This window comes from Temnothorax longispinosus, chromosome 3 (assembly GCF_030848805.1).
Source record: "Temnothorax longispinosus isolate EJ_2023e chromosome 3, Tlon_JGU_v1, whole genome shotgun sequence".
In the NCBI taxonomy this organism is placed as follows: domain Eukaryota; kingdom Metazoa; phylum Arthropoda; class Insecta; order Hymenoptera; family Formicidae; genus Temnothorax; species Temnothorax longispinosus.
In genome coordinates this window covers 9205724-9223460 of record NC_092360.1, presented here as the reverse complement: position 1 = coordinate 9223460, position 17737 = coordinate 9205724, and the positions used below count along the sequence as shown (strand labels likewise).

The 17737-nt window shown below is 36.4% G+C and overlaps 3 protein-coding genes across 17 annotated transcripts in view; 2 read left to right on the top strand and 1 right to left on the bottom strand.

Annotated features, from left to right (window-relative positions):
• The window catches only part of Rdgb (retinal degeneration B), a 73929-nt gene extending 64373 nt beyond the window's left edge, over positions 1–9556 (top strand). For 10 of the 14 annotated variants that reach the window (XM_071773749.1, XM_071773755.1, XM_071773754.1 and 7 more), the window contains one exon: positions 4759–9556. In XM_071773749.1, the coding sequence (XP_071629850.1) occupies positions 4759–4912 (154 nt within the window). In that variant the 3' untranslated portion in view covers positions 4913–9556. The other 4 variants (XR_011731293.1, XR_011731294.1, XM_071773753.1 and 1 more) reach the window with 4 other exon arrangements.
• Positions 9557–10471: 915 nt separating this feature from the next.
• Positions 10472–13692, top strand: LOC139810328 (deubiquitinase OTUD6B). The gene is made up of 4 exons (XM_071773760.1): positions 10472–10710; positions 10848–11256; positions 11381–11600; positions 11748–13692. The coding sequence occupies exons 1-4, from the start codon at positions 10641–10643 to the stop codon at positions 11928–11930; spliced, it is 882 nt and encodes a 293-aa protein (XP_071629861.1). The 5' UTR covers positions 10472–10640; the 3' UTR covers positions 11931–13692.
• Positions 13661–17675, bottom strand: Lysrs (Lysyl-tRNA synthetase). Of its 2 annotated transcripts, none has more exons than XM_071773759.1 (8): positions 17499–17675; positions 16859–17003; positions 15758–16207; positions 15335–15580; positions 14819–15241; positions 14415–14608; positions 14114–14276; positions 13661–13943 (listed from the first exon to the last, which is right to left on the bottom strand). In XM_071773759.1, exons 1-8 carry the CDS (start codon positions 17531–17533, stop codon positions 13845–13847), a joined length of 1755 nt encoding a protein of 584 aa, XP_071629860.1. In that variant the 5' UTR covers positions 17534–17675; the 3' UTR covers positions 13661–13844. The 2 variants fall into 2 exon arrangements, with proteins under 2 accessions (XP_071629860.1, XP_071629859.1); XM_071773758.1 differs by lacking the exon at positions 17499–17675 and adding an exon at positions 17080–17443.
• Between the last annotated feature and the right edge of the window lie 62 nt (positions 17676–17737).

Sequence of the window (17737 nt, the reverse complement as noted above, 5' to 3'; positions counted from 1 at the left end):
TTGCACAAACGTTGCTGCAATTATATATTTAAATTAAAATTTATTCAATTTAATAACAAATAACGATAAAAATGACGCCGAATTTTTGACATTTGCCCAATTTGGCACAGACTACTCTTTATTGTACCTTTATCACGGTCAGGCAAGAAAGGGTTGAGAAAGGACACCCTGTGCGGCGTTCGCGCGCGGGATTGCCATAGCTCTTCGGCTAGCGGCAAAATGTGTGTGTCCTTTGCGTGTGTGAAAACGAGCACCGGCTATGTTCCAGTAACGACACAGCGGTGAACTCCCCGGCGCGCAACAGCGTCTACTTAAAGCGGAAAATCTACCTTACTCACATCTAACACACGCCTATAATCTACGTACAATTTACTTACTCACATTGGTAACTATCTAATAACCGTCTACTGCTTAATCATCGTCATAGGCGCCGGCGGTGCGCGATAATCGTGTTTTCAGCTTACTCCAACCAATGAGTATTGCATTCTTAATTCTTTTGTTTAAAGCCTCTGGAGAGTCACGACCTTCTCGGTTTCGTTATAGTTGCAATCTTTATTAAAAAGGAAAATTGTAGTCCCTTGTCCAATCTTCATTTTGGACTGTTTTGAAGCTTACCGCTTGCTGTCGTTGTTATTGAATCCAATTCTCTCCACTAACTTGTTAAATTAATTAACTAAATAATTGATCCAAATCGGGAATGCGTCGGCGCCTATGCCCTCCGCTTTTCCCTAAATCTCTATCGCAGATATCGCAGCGCGATCTCTTACTGGTAGAAAGATCTTATACAAGATCGTGTTATCTTTTCACACGTGGAAACAGTGAGCATTTAACGATCGCGGAAATTGGCAGCGGCTTATATCGAGGGGAGGACATTTGTACGAGGAAGAGGAATAATTGCAGTCACAGAACGTTCGATTTTCGCGATTGCCAGGTCGGATCGACGTTTCGTAATCAACATTCCACTATTCCTCGCTTTCCCCTTACGATCGGATCTTTTTACCATTAACGCGCGCTGCACCGGCCCACGTCCTCACGCTGTCTATTAGTCAGTAAAGTGGAGGCTCGCCGACCGAATTTCGCTGATCAGTCTCTTGATTGCAGGTACCTGCTATGAGGATATGTCGCGTTGTCTCAGCGTAGTTAAATATCACACTTCTCTGTCTCTATCTCTTACTTGGCGAAAAGCTGTTGTCGCCATACCTACGCTCGAACTCATTGTTTGCCTATCGGCTAGTACACAATGTCCAGGATCTGTGGTTAATTCGCTCTATGACCGCTCGCTAGATACGCCCGGGAAATAGAGTTGTTTTCGTAATCCTCCCCGAAACGAACCGGTCTCACTTTAGCGACGAAGGTAAACCGCCGTCTCACGTTTCGCTTGAAACTTGTTAGATGAGTGTTTTATGTCATAGAATGCTAGATCCACCACCTAGACCGCTTCGCGTTTTACGTGTCTCTCAACTGACGGGATTCTGACTTAATATCTTCTAATATTTTAATCCCAATTTAAATTGGGTCGCGGATTCCGAATAACTTATACGATTGGAGGATATTTTAACTGAATAATTAATATCCTTTTCAACTGGATTAAAATGTGGTCTATTTAATGCAAATAATTATTTAAAAATATAGGAATGAGTTTTTAATTTATTGTAATATAAAGTATTATAATTTATTGTAATATAAAGTATTAATTTTTCATCTAGTTTCATTAACATAATTTTATACATAATAACAGGGATTTAATTATGATACATAATTAATGGTATTTTTAAGTATCCATTCAAATCACGTATAATTCAGTAAACATTAGAAATCTTGTAATCTTTCTTCAAAAAATATAATTAAAAAATCGATAAAATTAAAAGTTTTATTTTATAACAAAAAGCTATAAGTTGTGAATCTCCACAATGTTTCGAGTTGATCGAGAGACCATTGCTTAATACTTTTATAAGTATTAAGATGTTGTAAGTATTAAAAATAAGTATAATTATTTTTTGGAAAGCAAAGAACATGATAGAATTTACGTAGAACATTTATCACGCTGCAGAGTTTACATAATAATCAAGTAAAATCGATAGATTCTGATTAGATTAGATGTATATGGCATCTAATAGATGATCTCTCAGATGAAAGATTTCCTTGGTGGTAGATCAGGCTGAATCGTTGCTTGAAAAGACCACAGACAGCACGAATGGGGATGTGATAGATTTACAGAAGACACCATCAGTGCACGATTATCATATATGTGAATGTGCAAGTTCCGAGAACTCACGGATGCACCGTGTGATCTCTCTGTTTATTAGAGGCAAACGCCGCTCTTGTCACCCGATCATGCATACTTTGCTGTGCCAATCATGATACACGCGCGCTAACAATCTCGTCGCTCTGAGCGGTTCTGGTTCGTTCATAATCTTGCATTCCATAGGTGGCGGAATTATGGGACAAACGATAGCATATACGCTAACGAGAAAGCGGTATCAAGAATTACTGAAAAAAAAAGACTAACTGAAATGTAAGATCAGAATTCAGGCAACTGACAAGATCTCTTTTCTCTTGGCGTACTTTTAGAAACGAATCAATCGATTAATTAGAGAATTCTCCCCGCGAATTATACATATTTCATTCCGCAGCTGTTTTTTTGCTACCTCCATAGAGAGGAAAATCGTTTTGCCCTTTTCGCTTGTCTACTTATGGTTCTCTCCATAGTACTGGCAGCAAGTGCGAAGACTCGACGAGTTTGTAACATCAACTACGTAACGTGTAGCTTACTAAATTTCCGTCTAACAAACTATTCCACAGATGCCGACATGCCGACATCATCACAAATAGAAAAAAGTCTTTGTGGTGGAAGCGGAAGAATCAAAGTCTATATAATTAATTTGTAATTATATATAGAGGAATATAAGGGAGACTGTGTGTAAAATTATAACTTTTTCTATAGTTGCAATTGTCTGCCAGAGCTATGCTATTTTAGGATCGAACAACAGAAGCTTGGACAGTACAGAATCGTCTCGCTTAGTTGAATGCTTAGTACCACGATCCCCCATGCCATTCAAGGACGACAAGATTTAAAATAATTGTCTCGCTGTCATCCACAGGGCGGACAGGTGTCTTCCGTCTACGCATCTGGTTCATTATCCATTAACGCTTTACAGATATGTTGCGTCACGCTTTTCCAGCAATGTACAATACCAGTGTAAAACACGCCGCTTTCCCACTGCGCTTGTTTTCATTCATCCGCTTTCAATGGCGATCTGTTTCACTCGCAAGCGAGTTTTACAAATTACAATACGAAACACACTATTCTACACAGGATGCAGAGCGAAATATATAAAAATGGTCCATATGATATCTTTAGAATATTTTAAAAAATATTCTCCTCGTTTTGAAACTTTAATGAGCATCAACTGCAAATATTAAGAGCTACAAAATCTTAACGAGTTCTTGAGAGAAATCTAAAATGTAATAATATTACTTTTCAATTAATTTCTCCTTATATTTGTTTATTATTTATTGTAAGGTTTAATTATATAGAAATATTTTATATTAAAAAAGTCAAGTAAATTAAGAAAGATACATAGTCTGTCTCGCTGCGTGTAAACTTGGCGCGAGACATTACCATGACATTTAATAAAATTTTTGCTGAGGAAAACTCTATTTCAAACTCTTCAAAGAATTTGTTGTTTTATATATATATATATATTTGCATTCTGTAGATATCTGTTGATGTTATCTATGTATAGGGTATCGAGAAATAATGTGTACATTATATTACAACAACAACAACAACAACAACAATAACAACAACAACAACAACAGTAATGAATAATGTGCAAATGCAAGTGATCATTAATCGTTTTCAGGCTAAATATTAGAAAGGAGGGATAAATTATTGTGCATTATTGTGCTTTCATCCAGACACGATAAGCGAATAAGAAAGATGTATCACTGCTGCTTCTTGCACACGTCGCACAGCACAGAAGCGGATTTGCATAATATACTGTCTGGAAAACAATCCAATTAATAATTTTATATGGCATTGCCGGATTATCGTTACGTTTTTAATTCATACATTTTTAAACTATCTTCCAATTAACTTCCAATCGCTTTTCAACTAGCATCAGTCGATATTTTTCGATCCATTATTGTACATATGCTATTTTTATCGCATTCATGTAATAGATAAATAAAATTTGCTCTTGAAAACGTGTTATTATAAAGAAGCTTCTGTTTCCAGGATTGATTTACAATTCATTTCTGTCGCACATTTGATAGATTTTAATTAGATGTGCGAATAGTTTCGAGAATGCAATATACGATGTCCATCGCAGTAATCGCATTTTGCGTGCTGTCAGTCGTGCTGACTCGAATGACAGTACGCCGAATGCGCCAACGATAAATCACTCATCAAGATAACTTTGGGACGCTTTAGGCCCTTTCTTCCCAATGCAATGTCGAAGTTATAAGAGTAAAATTCAATGTGTCTAATTGAAAATGCACTTTTTATATAATTGAATATTACATAATATAATTTAGCATAATATAAAATATTGAATATTTATATAAACTATTCTAATAAGAATATATGTATACATATTTATATCAATTTATTCTTACTTATCTTTGACATCTAAAAAAAATTAATTTGAGATGAAATTCATCTCTCTATATGGGAAGGATTGAGCTTGCTAAACGTTCTTCGGTTATCTCGAGAAGAAAGCTTACGTCTGTTTATTGACTATTGCCGAACGGCAGCTCTTTTAGGACGGCGAAGCGTGCGATCTCGCAGCCACCCTTGGGCAAGACATCCTTCCCGTTGGAACGATCAACGAGCGTGGGCCCATCCGTCACGCCTGCATCATCGGCATCAGCCAGCGTTCATCAATCAGCAACAACCGAGAAACTCTGACGATTTGTACGCTGCCGCTCGTTCTTCGAATCGCGGCGGTAGCTCGTGAAGGAAGGACACGATTCTTGGTTCCGTATCCGGTAGTTCCTTTATTCCGTAGATCATTATATTTTGTGATGATCTTATAGATTTTTACGCCGTGTATTCATAATTCACGCAACAGTCTCGCAGATATCTCATATTATAGATCTTTTACTGTCCTATAGATGACGTACATAAGTGTTGTTGTCTCATTTCGTTGTACCTCATATCGTAAATCTCCTTGATCTATTTTCGCAGATTTATATGTATTTATAGATAGGTATTATAGGTACTTTAGCCTTCTCGATCTTGAATATTTTTAGTTTCGCACGCGGAGTGCTAGTTCTCAATGATCTTTGGAATCACCTCGTGTTTATTCGTTTTACATTATACTATGTATTTTAGATCCCAAAAATTCGAGCCTCAATTAAAAAATTTTGAGACTCGGGAATTGACAATTAAATGAAGAAATTAGCGTGTACGAGTCGTGCGCAGATGAGCAAAGCGTAAATTATTTATCACTAAAAATTTTTCATCTTATTTCTGGGGTATTTTGATGGTTTATTTATACATATTTATCATTTTTAGTCTGTACATTTTAGTTAAAATATACATTATAAATCAAAACAAACATTAGGTAAATTTCTAGCAAAAATAGTGACTATAAATGTTATTTATATCCGTGGATTGAATATTTAGTTAATTACAAGATATCCTGCATATGGATGTAACGACATGTAATCTCATTTTTAAATCGTACTTTATTGCTGGTAACACATTTTATCTTATATTATTAAGTTACATAAAAGTCATAGTGCAAACACGTCGGCTAAAGATACAAACACCTATATATTTGGTCATTTTAATAATGTCCTGTTTGTCAAAATATAAATAATATTAGACGTTCGTTTTTCTTTATAATGTACATCTCAACCAAGACCTAAAGATGATCAAAATAAATGACAGAAGCGTCTTAGGAAATCAGACAGAAAATTTTTAGACTGACAATTTACGTTCATTTATCTGCATATGGCTCTGGTATATGATAATTTATTTATTTCTCAATCTGATCTTACCGAGCTTTCGTTATACCTATATATATACTATTGTATATATATATATTATATGTATATATACAAATTTTTAATTCTACAATCATGTATCTTACAATTAGTTTGAATCCTTGTACAGCTCCTACTACACTACTTCTGTTATACAAACTAGCACGTCTCTCGTATTATTCCAATAAATAAAATTTTGCTTATATGAAAAAAGATATCCAATATTTATCTTTTATATACTTTGTGTCATTTTTATACTGCAATTTATCAGTAATCTTATTGTACACTTATAGATACTCATCTATTCTAAGTACATTTTTTCTCTTGATACGTGAATGATGAAAAAAATATAATGAATTAAAATATCAATGGAATTTTGTTTAACGGAATAATACGCTGAGAATGAGAACTTGTTGAAACTGTTACCTGAGTCTCCCTGTTGTTATTAAGGAGAAGTATAACGTAATGTTATCTGTGACGCTTAGAGATAATTAGCGTAAGAACTGTTAGTACTCTACTCATTGCCAAATGTTAATATAGAGACGTAATACGTAATGCTCTGCAAAGTCCGCGTCAAGTTCTTCCAGGGCTATTTCTTCGCGTGAGAGACTCATATCGCTGGCAAGAAAGACAGTCGTAAAATGAAGGACATGTTTAGTAACACTTATTTAATTACTAGAAGAAGATGTTACTTGTCTTACGCGATTTTATTCATTTAACTTTACAGTTTTATTCATTCTAAGAAGATTTAATATTCTATAACGAATATCATTTACCCATGAATACAAACATACTGAGAATATATATATTTTATATATATTATTTATATATATTTATTATCAAATTAGCTGACAGTGCATATATATAATCCGTATAATTTGTACTTGAAGAAAATGATACAAGACAATATTAATGCAGTAATTTGAAAAATGACAGTGCAATTATTTAGACAAGAACACGATAATGAGTGAGGTAAAAATAATAATTTGAGAAATAAGAAGAAAATCTTTTTAAATCTCGTTGTCTCTAATAGACGACGCTAATAGACTTGTCCTCTCTAAATCTTTTTTTACGACACGGTAATTCAGGAATATTCTTGAAAATAACCGAGAGAACTATTCGTATTTACAATTAGTTGAGAAAGTCGGAAACGTATCGTATTTACATATAAGACGAAGCATCGATGTCTAAATTATTATAGACGCGCGCGCGCGACACATACACGAGCGGTACAAAGCTAACTTCTTTCTTATTACATAGTCGCGTAAAGCTGTAGCTAGCGATGTAAATACGTTAGAGATGTTGTGTAAATAAATTACATTATCCGTGGATAAATGTTAGCAGAAGATCGAGATCATATTTACATGACTGACTGCTAGATGCTTCGTCGATGATAGGGAAGCGTGCCAAGGGAAGTGTGCGAGTCCGAGCTGAGATGAATTGATGCCGATTCCCGATATGGAATTCCATTACCCCGACTCTATCCGCAGATCTTTTATTATTAGGGAGAATTTTCGAGTCTCGCGGCGATCATTTACACAGAAAGGAAAGGAAAAGATTTGTCTCAGTTCTGAATCGCACCGATATGAATAGGAGAGACATAATCAACGGTGTTTCATTACGCTTAAGTCTATCACAATCAATGTTAGAAAGTGGTAAAATCTTTCCTACAGGCGCGATTCGCTATACACGGTGTTCCGAGTCTTGTATCGGAATACCGAAAGTGTTCTACGCTATTGATCACGCTGTGTTTGATCTTTTTTATAGCAAAAATTAACGATCCTCTATTTTCTATAATCCTTCTATTTTCAAGATTACGAAATATATGCATATCTTTTAATCTCGATCATTATAAGTCTTAGATTAAACTATCGTTTTAATTCGTAATTAAAGATATTTATCATTCGTAATTAAAGATTTTAAAGATTTTAAAGGTATTTTTATACATTTTAAGTTTATTATTCGAGATTAATATCATAGAGATTAATATTGATAGATAGCAAAAGAGAAATTTAAGTTTTTCATTCAAGTTTTAAGTTACGTTACATATAAATGACAGATTAAAATTAAAGATACAAGAGATAATACCCTGACCTGACCTTTGTCACTCTCGGGACACCCTGTAGAACGGAATCAAGCGCGACGAGGGTGACGGAGATTAATTTGTTGCCATCGTATGTTTCTCGATGATCCGTCGTGTTAATCTCCCGATCCTGAAACAAGGAAGCATTACGTATTGCTCAAACTGCTATACTAGCTGTGGTGCTTGCATTACGCAAGTTAACATTATCATTAATATTGACTGTTTGTATTGTTGTAATATGGCATGAGAATATAGTTCTATATTATACAGATGTCTACATATATATATTATATAAATATTAAATGAGAAAAATATGTATACATATACAAGTTGCAAACTTGGAGATATATACGCGAATGCATATATACATTTATGTACGTGTGTGCGTGTGTATATACATAATATGTATATATGCATTCCTGCGAGGTGTCCGCGGAGTCCTATGTCTCTCGAATGGGGGAATTTTCATTTCGATTCAGCTGTTGCGCTTTTCGGGAAATTTTACATCGTTCGCAGAGAAACTTTCCAAAGTTCTGATCCAAGATAACTTGTTATTGCGATCGACGACGCGAAACGAAGAGGAGAGACATCGAAGCGAGATCAATTTAAGATCGTTCGCGTCAACGATACTATAATACGGGCTTTCTTTTCTAATGTTACAACAATTGTGACTAAGATTACTTACTGATAATCGAGATTGGTTATTTTATTAACTAGCGCTAAGTGATTCTAAATAATTAGCTTGTAATTGAGTCAAATCGCTTACGGTTAAGGCTACGGATCGGTTACAGATAGACGTGCTGTAAAGTTAACGGTAAGGTTTTTTAATAATCATTAAAATTGGACTGTAGTAAAAACTAGTCAGCCGTGACTAAAGATGATCTAGCGCAACGCGTATAGCTAACTAGGGTTCTTTTATTATTATTGTCAGTCCTGTCGACAAAGCGGACGTTTTTAGAGTTTGGCGAGAAGGAAAGACAAAGAGGTGGGACTGAATCGCTTGCGCAAAGTTGAACTCTAAAAGCAGCCCCCCTGCCTGAGACTCACGACTCGGCGGACGCTCCGTAGATATACGTAAGCGACTGCAAGAGATATTTTACTTATACTATATACTATATTGGAGACGGACGATCACATTGTACTGAGCGGTAATGAGAATTATATTTTTATTAGTGACGTAACGTAAAGTGACATATTGTAATAAACTAACCGGAGAATCATTGTTTTGTATTACGCGCTCTCGCTCTAGTGTGTAACAATTGTTTTATATATACATATATGTATATAATGTTGACGATCACAGTTCGGCTCGGCTTCCCTCCCTCCTCCCACCCCCCTTTCCAACCCCCGAGACCGACCTGCCGCAGCGAGGCACCCCGTTTCTTTTCCTAGTTGAGGGAGATAATGGAGATGAGACGCTTAGCGGACAAAACTGTATTCCACTTCCTTCATTGGATATTAATAAATGATAAATCTATATTTCTCGTTTCTTTTTCACCGCTCGTTTCCTTTAACACGTGTGTCGCACGCGAACCTCGTACTTTTGCATTCTCTGCTATCACAGAGATATATCGTCGTAATATATGTATTGTAAGAGCTATAGATTTCGAAGATTTTTGAGAATGTTAAATTATGATTTTACATATGCTTTAATGTAGAATTTAAAAAAATTGGTTTTAAAAGCTGTTTAAAATTTTTTAGACTTTAATTTATTGTCCTTTTTTTAGATCAGGTCGTTTTGTGCTCCTGCTTTCTATAATTCCTATTTAATTCCTAATTTAATTTGTTAATTAATGATAGAATTTTGTTTGTAATAAAATTTCTGATTACATAATTCATAAGTCATAACTCAGAATGTTAAATTATGATTTTACATATGCTTTAATGTAGAATTTAAAAAAATTGGTTTTAAAAGCTGTTTAAAATTTTTTAGACTTTAATTTATTGTCCTTTTTTTAGATCAGGTCGTTTTGTGCTCCTGCTTTCTATAATTCCTATTTAATTCCTAATTTAATTTGTTAATTGATGATAGAATTTTGTTTATAATAAAATTTCTGATCACATAATTCATAAGTCATAACTCATCGTCTCTGATCTAATTTTTACTTTTCCACGTGCTAAACAACAAAAAGCTACAATTCTGTCCAAACAAACAAAATACTACGGGTACCACAAGGCAAACACCGATTAAAATAATCAGAGTTTAGTCGAAATTATCGCGAGCGTCAGCAGTGGAGCGAGCTCGGATCTATATACGGATTACGGATTCACCAAGCCAAGCTCAGGCTCCAGGCTCTAGTGCGTCATTCGTTCATGACGTCAGTTATTTCTGCGGATCAATGACGTAACGGCATTGGTTAGCGCGCGTTGACGTTTATCACGTGGCGCGTTTCCTCTCCACTGTGCTGCCCTGTCAGCGTCAGCGAAAGACGGAGCGCCGAGCGGTCCAGCTTCCTGTTCTCCGTAACAACGCGGATCCGGCGGATCCGGCGGATCGTGTTCCGCGCGACCCGCGACCAGAATATTGCTCACGGCAGGCCATAGAGGTTATATTTAAATTAAAATGGCAGAGGCGGCGTTGACGGAGGAAGAACTAATGCAGAAGCATAAAAAGGAACGAAAGGAACTGCAAGGTATTCAGATAATCACGGTTTCCTTTATCTTTGTTTTTTTTAAATACGTTTTTGTAACTTTGGTCGTTTTTCGATTTGTGAGGTTAAAGTCTTTGCGCAACGTGGGGCGCCTAATCTTTTTTTTTTCTTGATCGTAGCGCACATACAGATCTTGAAGAAATCTATATGTAAAGGAGACAAGAAGAAGAAGAAAGAGATCACGGAAGAGATAGGGCGCTTAGAGGAGAGCTTGGAGAAACGTCACGTGGAAGAGCTGAACACATGGCGACTGGCTAATGTTACACTGAACGACAAACAAACAGAGCCTGTAGAAGCAAATGAAGAAATTAGTAAAGACAATTGCTCGGAACAGTCGGCACATAGGGTCTCCAAAGCGCAGAAGAGACGGGAGAAGAAAGCAAACGCGGAGAAAGAACGCAATCAGAAGATCATTGAACAGGAAGCGCTTAACGTCTTCGGCAAAAGGAATGTCGAGATAGAAGCCATAAAGAAGATCCTTTCTGAGCGCGACTTAATGATCTACGAAATTCCTAGCGACGGTCACTGGTAAAGATCATAAACTATATAGCCTTATTTATTTGTTAAAAAAAGAGGAACGATAGAATGCATCACAATTTATATTGTTTGAGCTTTGATTGTCCAAACATAATGTCCAAATTTGTTTTTTTAGCTTGTATAACGCAGTGGCACATCAGCTGAAGATAAACGGAGAGACGCCTCTTAGCCTGCACGATCTCAGAACAAAGACTGCTGACTATTTGAGAGAAAATATGAATGACTTTTTGCCATTTCTTTCCAATCCTGATTCCGATGATCTGTTGACACCTGACGAGTATGAAAAGTATTGCAACGATGTGGCTGAAACTAGTGCTTGGGGCGGCGCAGTTGAGGTAAATACATGTTGTAGACTCGTAGGCTGTGCACAATGTGACTATAAGCCAATTAATTCTGTAATTATTTCCTCTCTGGTCTATGAACTGTTAACGTAACACATCATTTTTTTTTCTTATAGACCATTTCATTGTGTTTTCTTACAGTTGCAGGTATTGTCGCGTATACTGAAATGCCCAATAGAAGTCATACAAGCTACAGGAGCTCCCTACATCATTGGAGACGACTACAGCAATGGCAAAAAGGTAATATTGACCTATCATCGACATATGTATGAGTTAGGCGCTCACTACAATTCTGTTACGAAACTTCAGGATGAAGAGAGCTGATAAAGGTTTCCTTTAGACTTTATTTCTATTTTATTACAACAGTCTTCATCTTCTATTATTGATCGATGGGTTAATCGTGATGAATTAAGCATGTTTCAATTTACGAACATGTTTTGCCAGTCAATAAACTAATTTATTTTGTGTGAAAAATTTAATATAAACTTTCAGATAGTATAAAATATTTTTATCGATAAGTATACATGAAAATATTGAAAAAGCTGCCAGCAGAATATTTAATCTTCCGACGAGAAATGCATTTCTAAACTTTACATTATTGTGATGATTATTAATGATAAAATGTTTATGAGAGAAATTCTTCAAATGTGTACAGTGACTGTTAAAGGATTCAATGTAAAATTTAATTAGTTTTTTTATAAATAAAAATCATATGCTACTTTAAATACGTAATAAAAATATATTATTGATCAGATGTAATCTTAATGGTCACACACATTTTAGGAATTCTTTTTTACAGTCACTAGTTAGTTAAAAATACGAGATACATATCAATGAATCATCAGAAAATGTATTTTCTTGGTCATTCAAACTAGTTTACTGACTTATATTTTGATGTGCACATTTAGAGCTAAACATGACTGAAAGTTCTGTATAAATTCTACGAAAATAGATTTTTTGTAGGTTTATAGGGTACATTTTTATTGTATATTTAATAAACATAATCACATCCTAAAGTTCTGTATACTGCAAATGTATGCTTCATCATATCGAAACTTGGGATTTAACACAGATCAAGGAAACGGTTCTTAATATATCAGACACTATTGTGTTTGTGATCTTCCTATATTAAATGGGCTTCAGGTAGTCATATTTAGCGCTAGACGTGCGATGGGAATGTGGACTGTAGAGGTGTTTAGATATATTTACTTAAATATGTCAGTACAGACCATTATAAATATTTCGGCGAGTTAGATGTGAGCTGATTTAGAGCTCTTGTGTTATTATAGTGATTAAATTTAGAATTATATTTATTTTCCAAATGGATATCAGACAATATAAACATGCTGCCAGCAAATATGCAAATACTTATTAAGATTCAATGTTCTTTGGGTTGTTCCAAGGGTTGAAGTATGAATATTACTCTCTTATTGCGTATACTATCCGTGTTCATTGGTAGCTGTCACGTTTCGAAATTTCAAGCGGCTATCAAATCTAAGTACGTCTATGACGAGTGTCCGAAGTAGTGTTTCGAAATTATACTCGGACAATAGAATAAATTAGCGATGTAATTTGATTTAGATTGAGAAAGGATAAGACTGTAAGAGTACTTCTTTAACTTATCTCAACTCGTGAGAATCAACTTTGGTCGTTAACTTTTCGAACAAGTAGGCTTTCGAACCATGTAGCTTATTAATTCGTATCTTGGAACGACAGTGAGCCAAGTATTTTAGAGTTTTGAACGCAGCTCAGTATACGCAAGTGTTCCTTACTTGCAAAAATTTGTCCTCTCAACATTATCTATTTCCTGATTAACTCTGTGGATTTTGTATGTCATTTCAATAATAGTTTGATTAATAATCTTGTGATTTCGATCGTTTATCTATGTGATAAAGAATATAAAAATGGCTTGTAATCGTGATGTTAGACAAGGGACACTCTATTATGTACAATGACATTGTTCTCGTATGTTTTGTAAATATATATATGTATTATTTGATCGCATGTAATGGATGTGTTGTAGTCGGGTTGTATCAAATAAATATAATACATAATACATATAAAAAAACACCTTTTGTATAATTTATTTTAATTTGACTTTTTAAATAATTTAATAATAAAAAGTATTTTTCTTGTAAGCCGATTATCGATTGAAAAAAATAACTTTTATACTTCAAAATTTCGAAATACAAATCATCAATTTTATATTTATATATAGCTTTTAAATAATTTTAACTTTTATTTTTCTGCACTATCGTTTGACGCTTTGTCATCTTCAGTAACTTCCTTGTTTTTATTCGGATCGTCCGGTTTCATTTGAGGGAAAAACAATACTTCCTGCAAAGATCAAAGAACCATACATTTTTACGATATCCGTAGTCTCTCTTATAAATTTCCTCACATATAAAATAATTTAGTTATGGACAAATAAATTAATTTCATAAAATTTTGATTTTCTATCTCGAATGCTTTAGAAGATATGTTACATATTTAGTTTATATACTCACTTTAATATTATTCGAGTCGGTGAGGAACATTGTTAATCGGTCAATACCCATTCCCCAACCAGCTGTTGGCGGCAAACCGTATTCCAAAGCTGTGCAGAAATTGTCGTCAACCAATTGTGCTTCCTCGTCACCCGCTGCTTTATCCTTTGCCTGCTGCTCGAACCTGTATGCACATTTAAAATATTCAAATTTGTAAAATGATCGTAAAATTGAATGAATCATTAATTCACGAATAACTTAATTTTTCAAAACATACTGATATTACTGACACCAATTTTTAACAAAAAGTTTAATTTTCTACCTTTCTCTCTGAACGACTGGATCGTTCAGTTCGGTGTACGCATTACAAATTTCCTTTTTCATAACAAATAACTCGAATCGTTCAGTAAGGCCTTTCTCGGATCGATGCCATTTCGCCAATGGAGACATTACTTGTGGATGATCAATGATGTAGGTGGGATTGATACACGTCTCCTCGATAAACTCTCCAACGAGCTATTCCACAAAAGATATTCCGATTTAGAGTAGCTGATATTATTGTGTGTAATTGGAAGATACAAATGTCTTAACATATATATTTCTATAATTTTTTTCACATTTGGTTATGTTATATGTACAGAATATCATTGATTAAAATTACTGGACTAAAAAATGCCAAGTTTAAAAAGTCATTAGGTGTTTCATAAAGTTCGATCTATGTCTTACCTTGTCTAGTAACCTCGCCGATGTCCTAGGTGGAGGACACTCGATCTCGTGTTTCTCACAAAGATCGCTAAGGAACTTATTTGCTATTGGCGTATTAAGCTGATCGGCTTCAGGTAGTTTGACCTGCAGAACCTCTTCCAACTTCTTCATCATCGAGATGCGCTTGAAAGGCGGCTTGAAGTCGATCTCATATGCTTTGCCCTCCGGTCCGTCCGGATGGTACTCTATCTTGTAAGTCCCATGTATGGCCTTCACCATGCCGGACACCATGTTCTCCGTGATCTCCATCAGGTCATTGTAATCGGCATATGCCATATAGAATTCACAGGTGGTGAACTCGGGATTGTGAGTCATGTCAATGCCCTCGTTCCTGAATTGCCTACCGATCTCATATACTCTGTCGATTCCACCGACGACCAACATCTATTAAATGTTTACGGTACTGTTGTGTTTTAATTTTTCTTTTATTCTAGAAATAAATTTATTTTAGACTCAAGAAATAAAACAATTTGATACCTTGTGATACAACTCCGGAGCGATTCTCATGAACAAGTCCATATTGAGTTCGTTATGATGGGTAACAAAGGGTTTGGCGGTCGCACCTCCAGCGATCATATTCATCATAGGAGTCTCGACTTCTAAGAAACCCATACCGTCAAGAAACTTGCGCATATAAGCGATTATTTTTGCGCGTGTATGAAAGATTTCTCGAACTTTATCGTTTAATATGAGGTCCAGGTATCGCTGCCGGAATCTCGTTTCCTGGTTGCGTACAAAAGCGTTTAACGCAACTTGCACAATATATTCACACAATATATTTACATAACATTGCATGTTGTATAGAGTTATATGGAATTATTATATAACGATTCTAAAATATCCCCCCCCCCTTCAATATGCTCAAGAATCATCGCATTTTTCTGCGAATTTACTTCTCACCTTGTCCTTCAGGCCAAAGTAGAGATGTGGCAACATATGTAAACATGGGCTCAGAAGGGAAATAGAGAGCGGTAGGATCGAGAATTCGCCCTTATGGCTCTTCGCGGGCTTGCCGACGACGCCTATGATATCACCTCTCTTAATCTTTGCAGTGTCCGCTACAAACCTCTCCTCATTCACATACAATCTCGCGTTGGCCATCACTTGCACTTTGACACCTTCCCCACGAAGATCATAAAATATCAGCTTGGTGCCAGATTCTCGAATGGAGTGGACGCGTCCGGCGATGTGGTGTATCGTATCCTCAAGTATCTCACCGTCCTTTACCGTATCCCTAAACTTCTCGATGAACTCCTCGAGAGAGATCGATACATGAAACTTGTGCGGGTAAGGATTGTCATTGATAGCTTTGAGTTGACTGACCCAATTCGACCGGAGCTTAAAATATTCCTATAAATAATACATTCTATAATAAATCTTTTATATAATTAGCTCAAGATTTAATAAGAAAATTGAAAATCTTGCATTATATAAGATTTCAAGAATCTAGAATATTAAAGTATGATACCAAAAACTGAACTGCTGAATCATAAAAAATCCAAGAAGTAATCGCTAGATAAAAGGACTTTTATTCTTTTGCAAGCTTTTCTTGAGACAAGTTTATCCTAATATAAATCGCACTCCTAGAAGAATACTGTCACAACTCAAAAAAATTTCCATTTTGAGTTAAGCCTATAAAAACTACGCCTAAAATGTCACCTACGTGCTACAATATCACAAGTCTGTATGCAAAATTCGCTGCACGGGGCAGAAGCGTCGTTATTCTTTGAAACCAGTTACATTGCAATCGCTGGATGAATAGTGTCATAGTGAATTGACAAGCGAATCACAGCAGATCTCTTTAAGAAACGGTACAAGTTTCATTATAACAAGCTATCGTAATTGTAACTGTGATGGTTATCTCGCAATTCAAAAAATTGAATTAAATTTGTTTTTCTTCTCTCCTGAAAATGGTGAATCTTTGAGATGTGACGGTACTCTTCTAGGGGTGCAAAATTTCACCCCGCTTAAATTTCTATGCGATAAGACTTCGACATTTACATTCGGACTAATCTCCTCCTCCTTGATATCCTTCTTCGCAGAGACATCCTTCTTTGGCTGAGCTGCCGCTGCAAGCGTCCTGGCCTGCTCCTTTTCGGCTTTCTCCTTGGCCTTCTGCTCGGCTTTGAGACGCCTTTTCAGCTCGCTGCAAACAGGACATCGTCTCAGCTCATCTCTCTCAGTCTCAGGTTGCATTGTGTATCGAGTGATTCATTACGCACTTAGTGGCGAACCGACGCGGAAACGTCTGACGCAACTTCGTCCTGTGACACGCCAACCAGGTTCGCACTACTGGCCGCGCGACGACGTCGCGAGCACTGGTTATTAACGTACCGAACATAATTGTTGCGCAACACTGTCCCCGGGATTAGATTTTAGCCACGTGACGCGCTCATCGGCGCTTAGATTTTTCCACGAGATATCGCTATCTGCGAGAAAATGCGAGCTATGTAGGGAGCAATGTGCAAGACCGCGTGGCGACGTGCCCACATGTGTCGGACTTTTCTCCTTTTTAGGTTAGGTCGCCCACGAGGGGGAAGTCGCGCGTCGCGAGCGGCCAGGGCGATCCGAGCGAAGGGCGTCACGGCGAATATCCTACGGACACGACGATATATTGTTCGACGTCGCGCACTTTACTTACTTTTTCGACAGTTTCTCGCTCATGACGTCCACCATGATGGCAAGCTGCCGTGGAAAAGATCGTCGCCGACGTCGTTCACCGTTCACACCGTCCGCTGCGTCCGCACCGTTGCGTTGGTCAGACTGCACATGACTACACGCGAATAAGTACGCGATTCGCGTAGCGAAACGAGAGACGTTTCAGCTTTCAGGTTTCTCGATTGAGGTGCGTCCACTGTGCGTCCTGTAAAGTCCCGTTCT

Excerpts from the sequence above, each read along its gene's own strand:
- Lysrs (XM_071773758.1), bottom strand. The coding sequence starts at position 17,198 with ATGTTCGGTACGTTAATAACCAGTGCTCGCGACGTCGTCGCGCGGCCA. Across the intron at positions 16,208-16,858 it reads AGGAGGAGATTAGTCCGAAT|GAATATTTTAAGCTCCGGTC; the intron begins GTAAATGTCGAA and ends TATTATTTATAG. Across the intron at positions 15,242-15,334 it reads CTCCGGAGTTGTATCACAAG|ATGTTGGTCGTCGGTGGAAT; the intron begins GTATCAAATTGT and ends AACATTTAATAG.
- LOC139810328 (XM_071773760.1), top strand. The coding sequence starts at position 10,641 with ATGGCAGAGGCGGCGTTGACGGAGGAAGAACTAATGCAGAAGCATAAA. Across the intron at positions 10,711-10,847 it reads GGAACGAAAGGAACTGCAAG|CGCACATACAGATCTTGAAG; the intron begins GTATTCAGATAA and ends TCTTGATCGTAG. Across the intron at positions 11,257-11,380 it reads ATTCCTAGCGACGGTCACTG|CTTGTATAACGCAGTGGCAC; the intron begins GTAAAGATCATA and ends TTGTTTTTTTAG.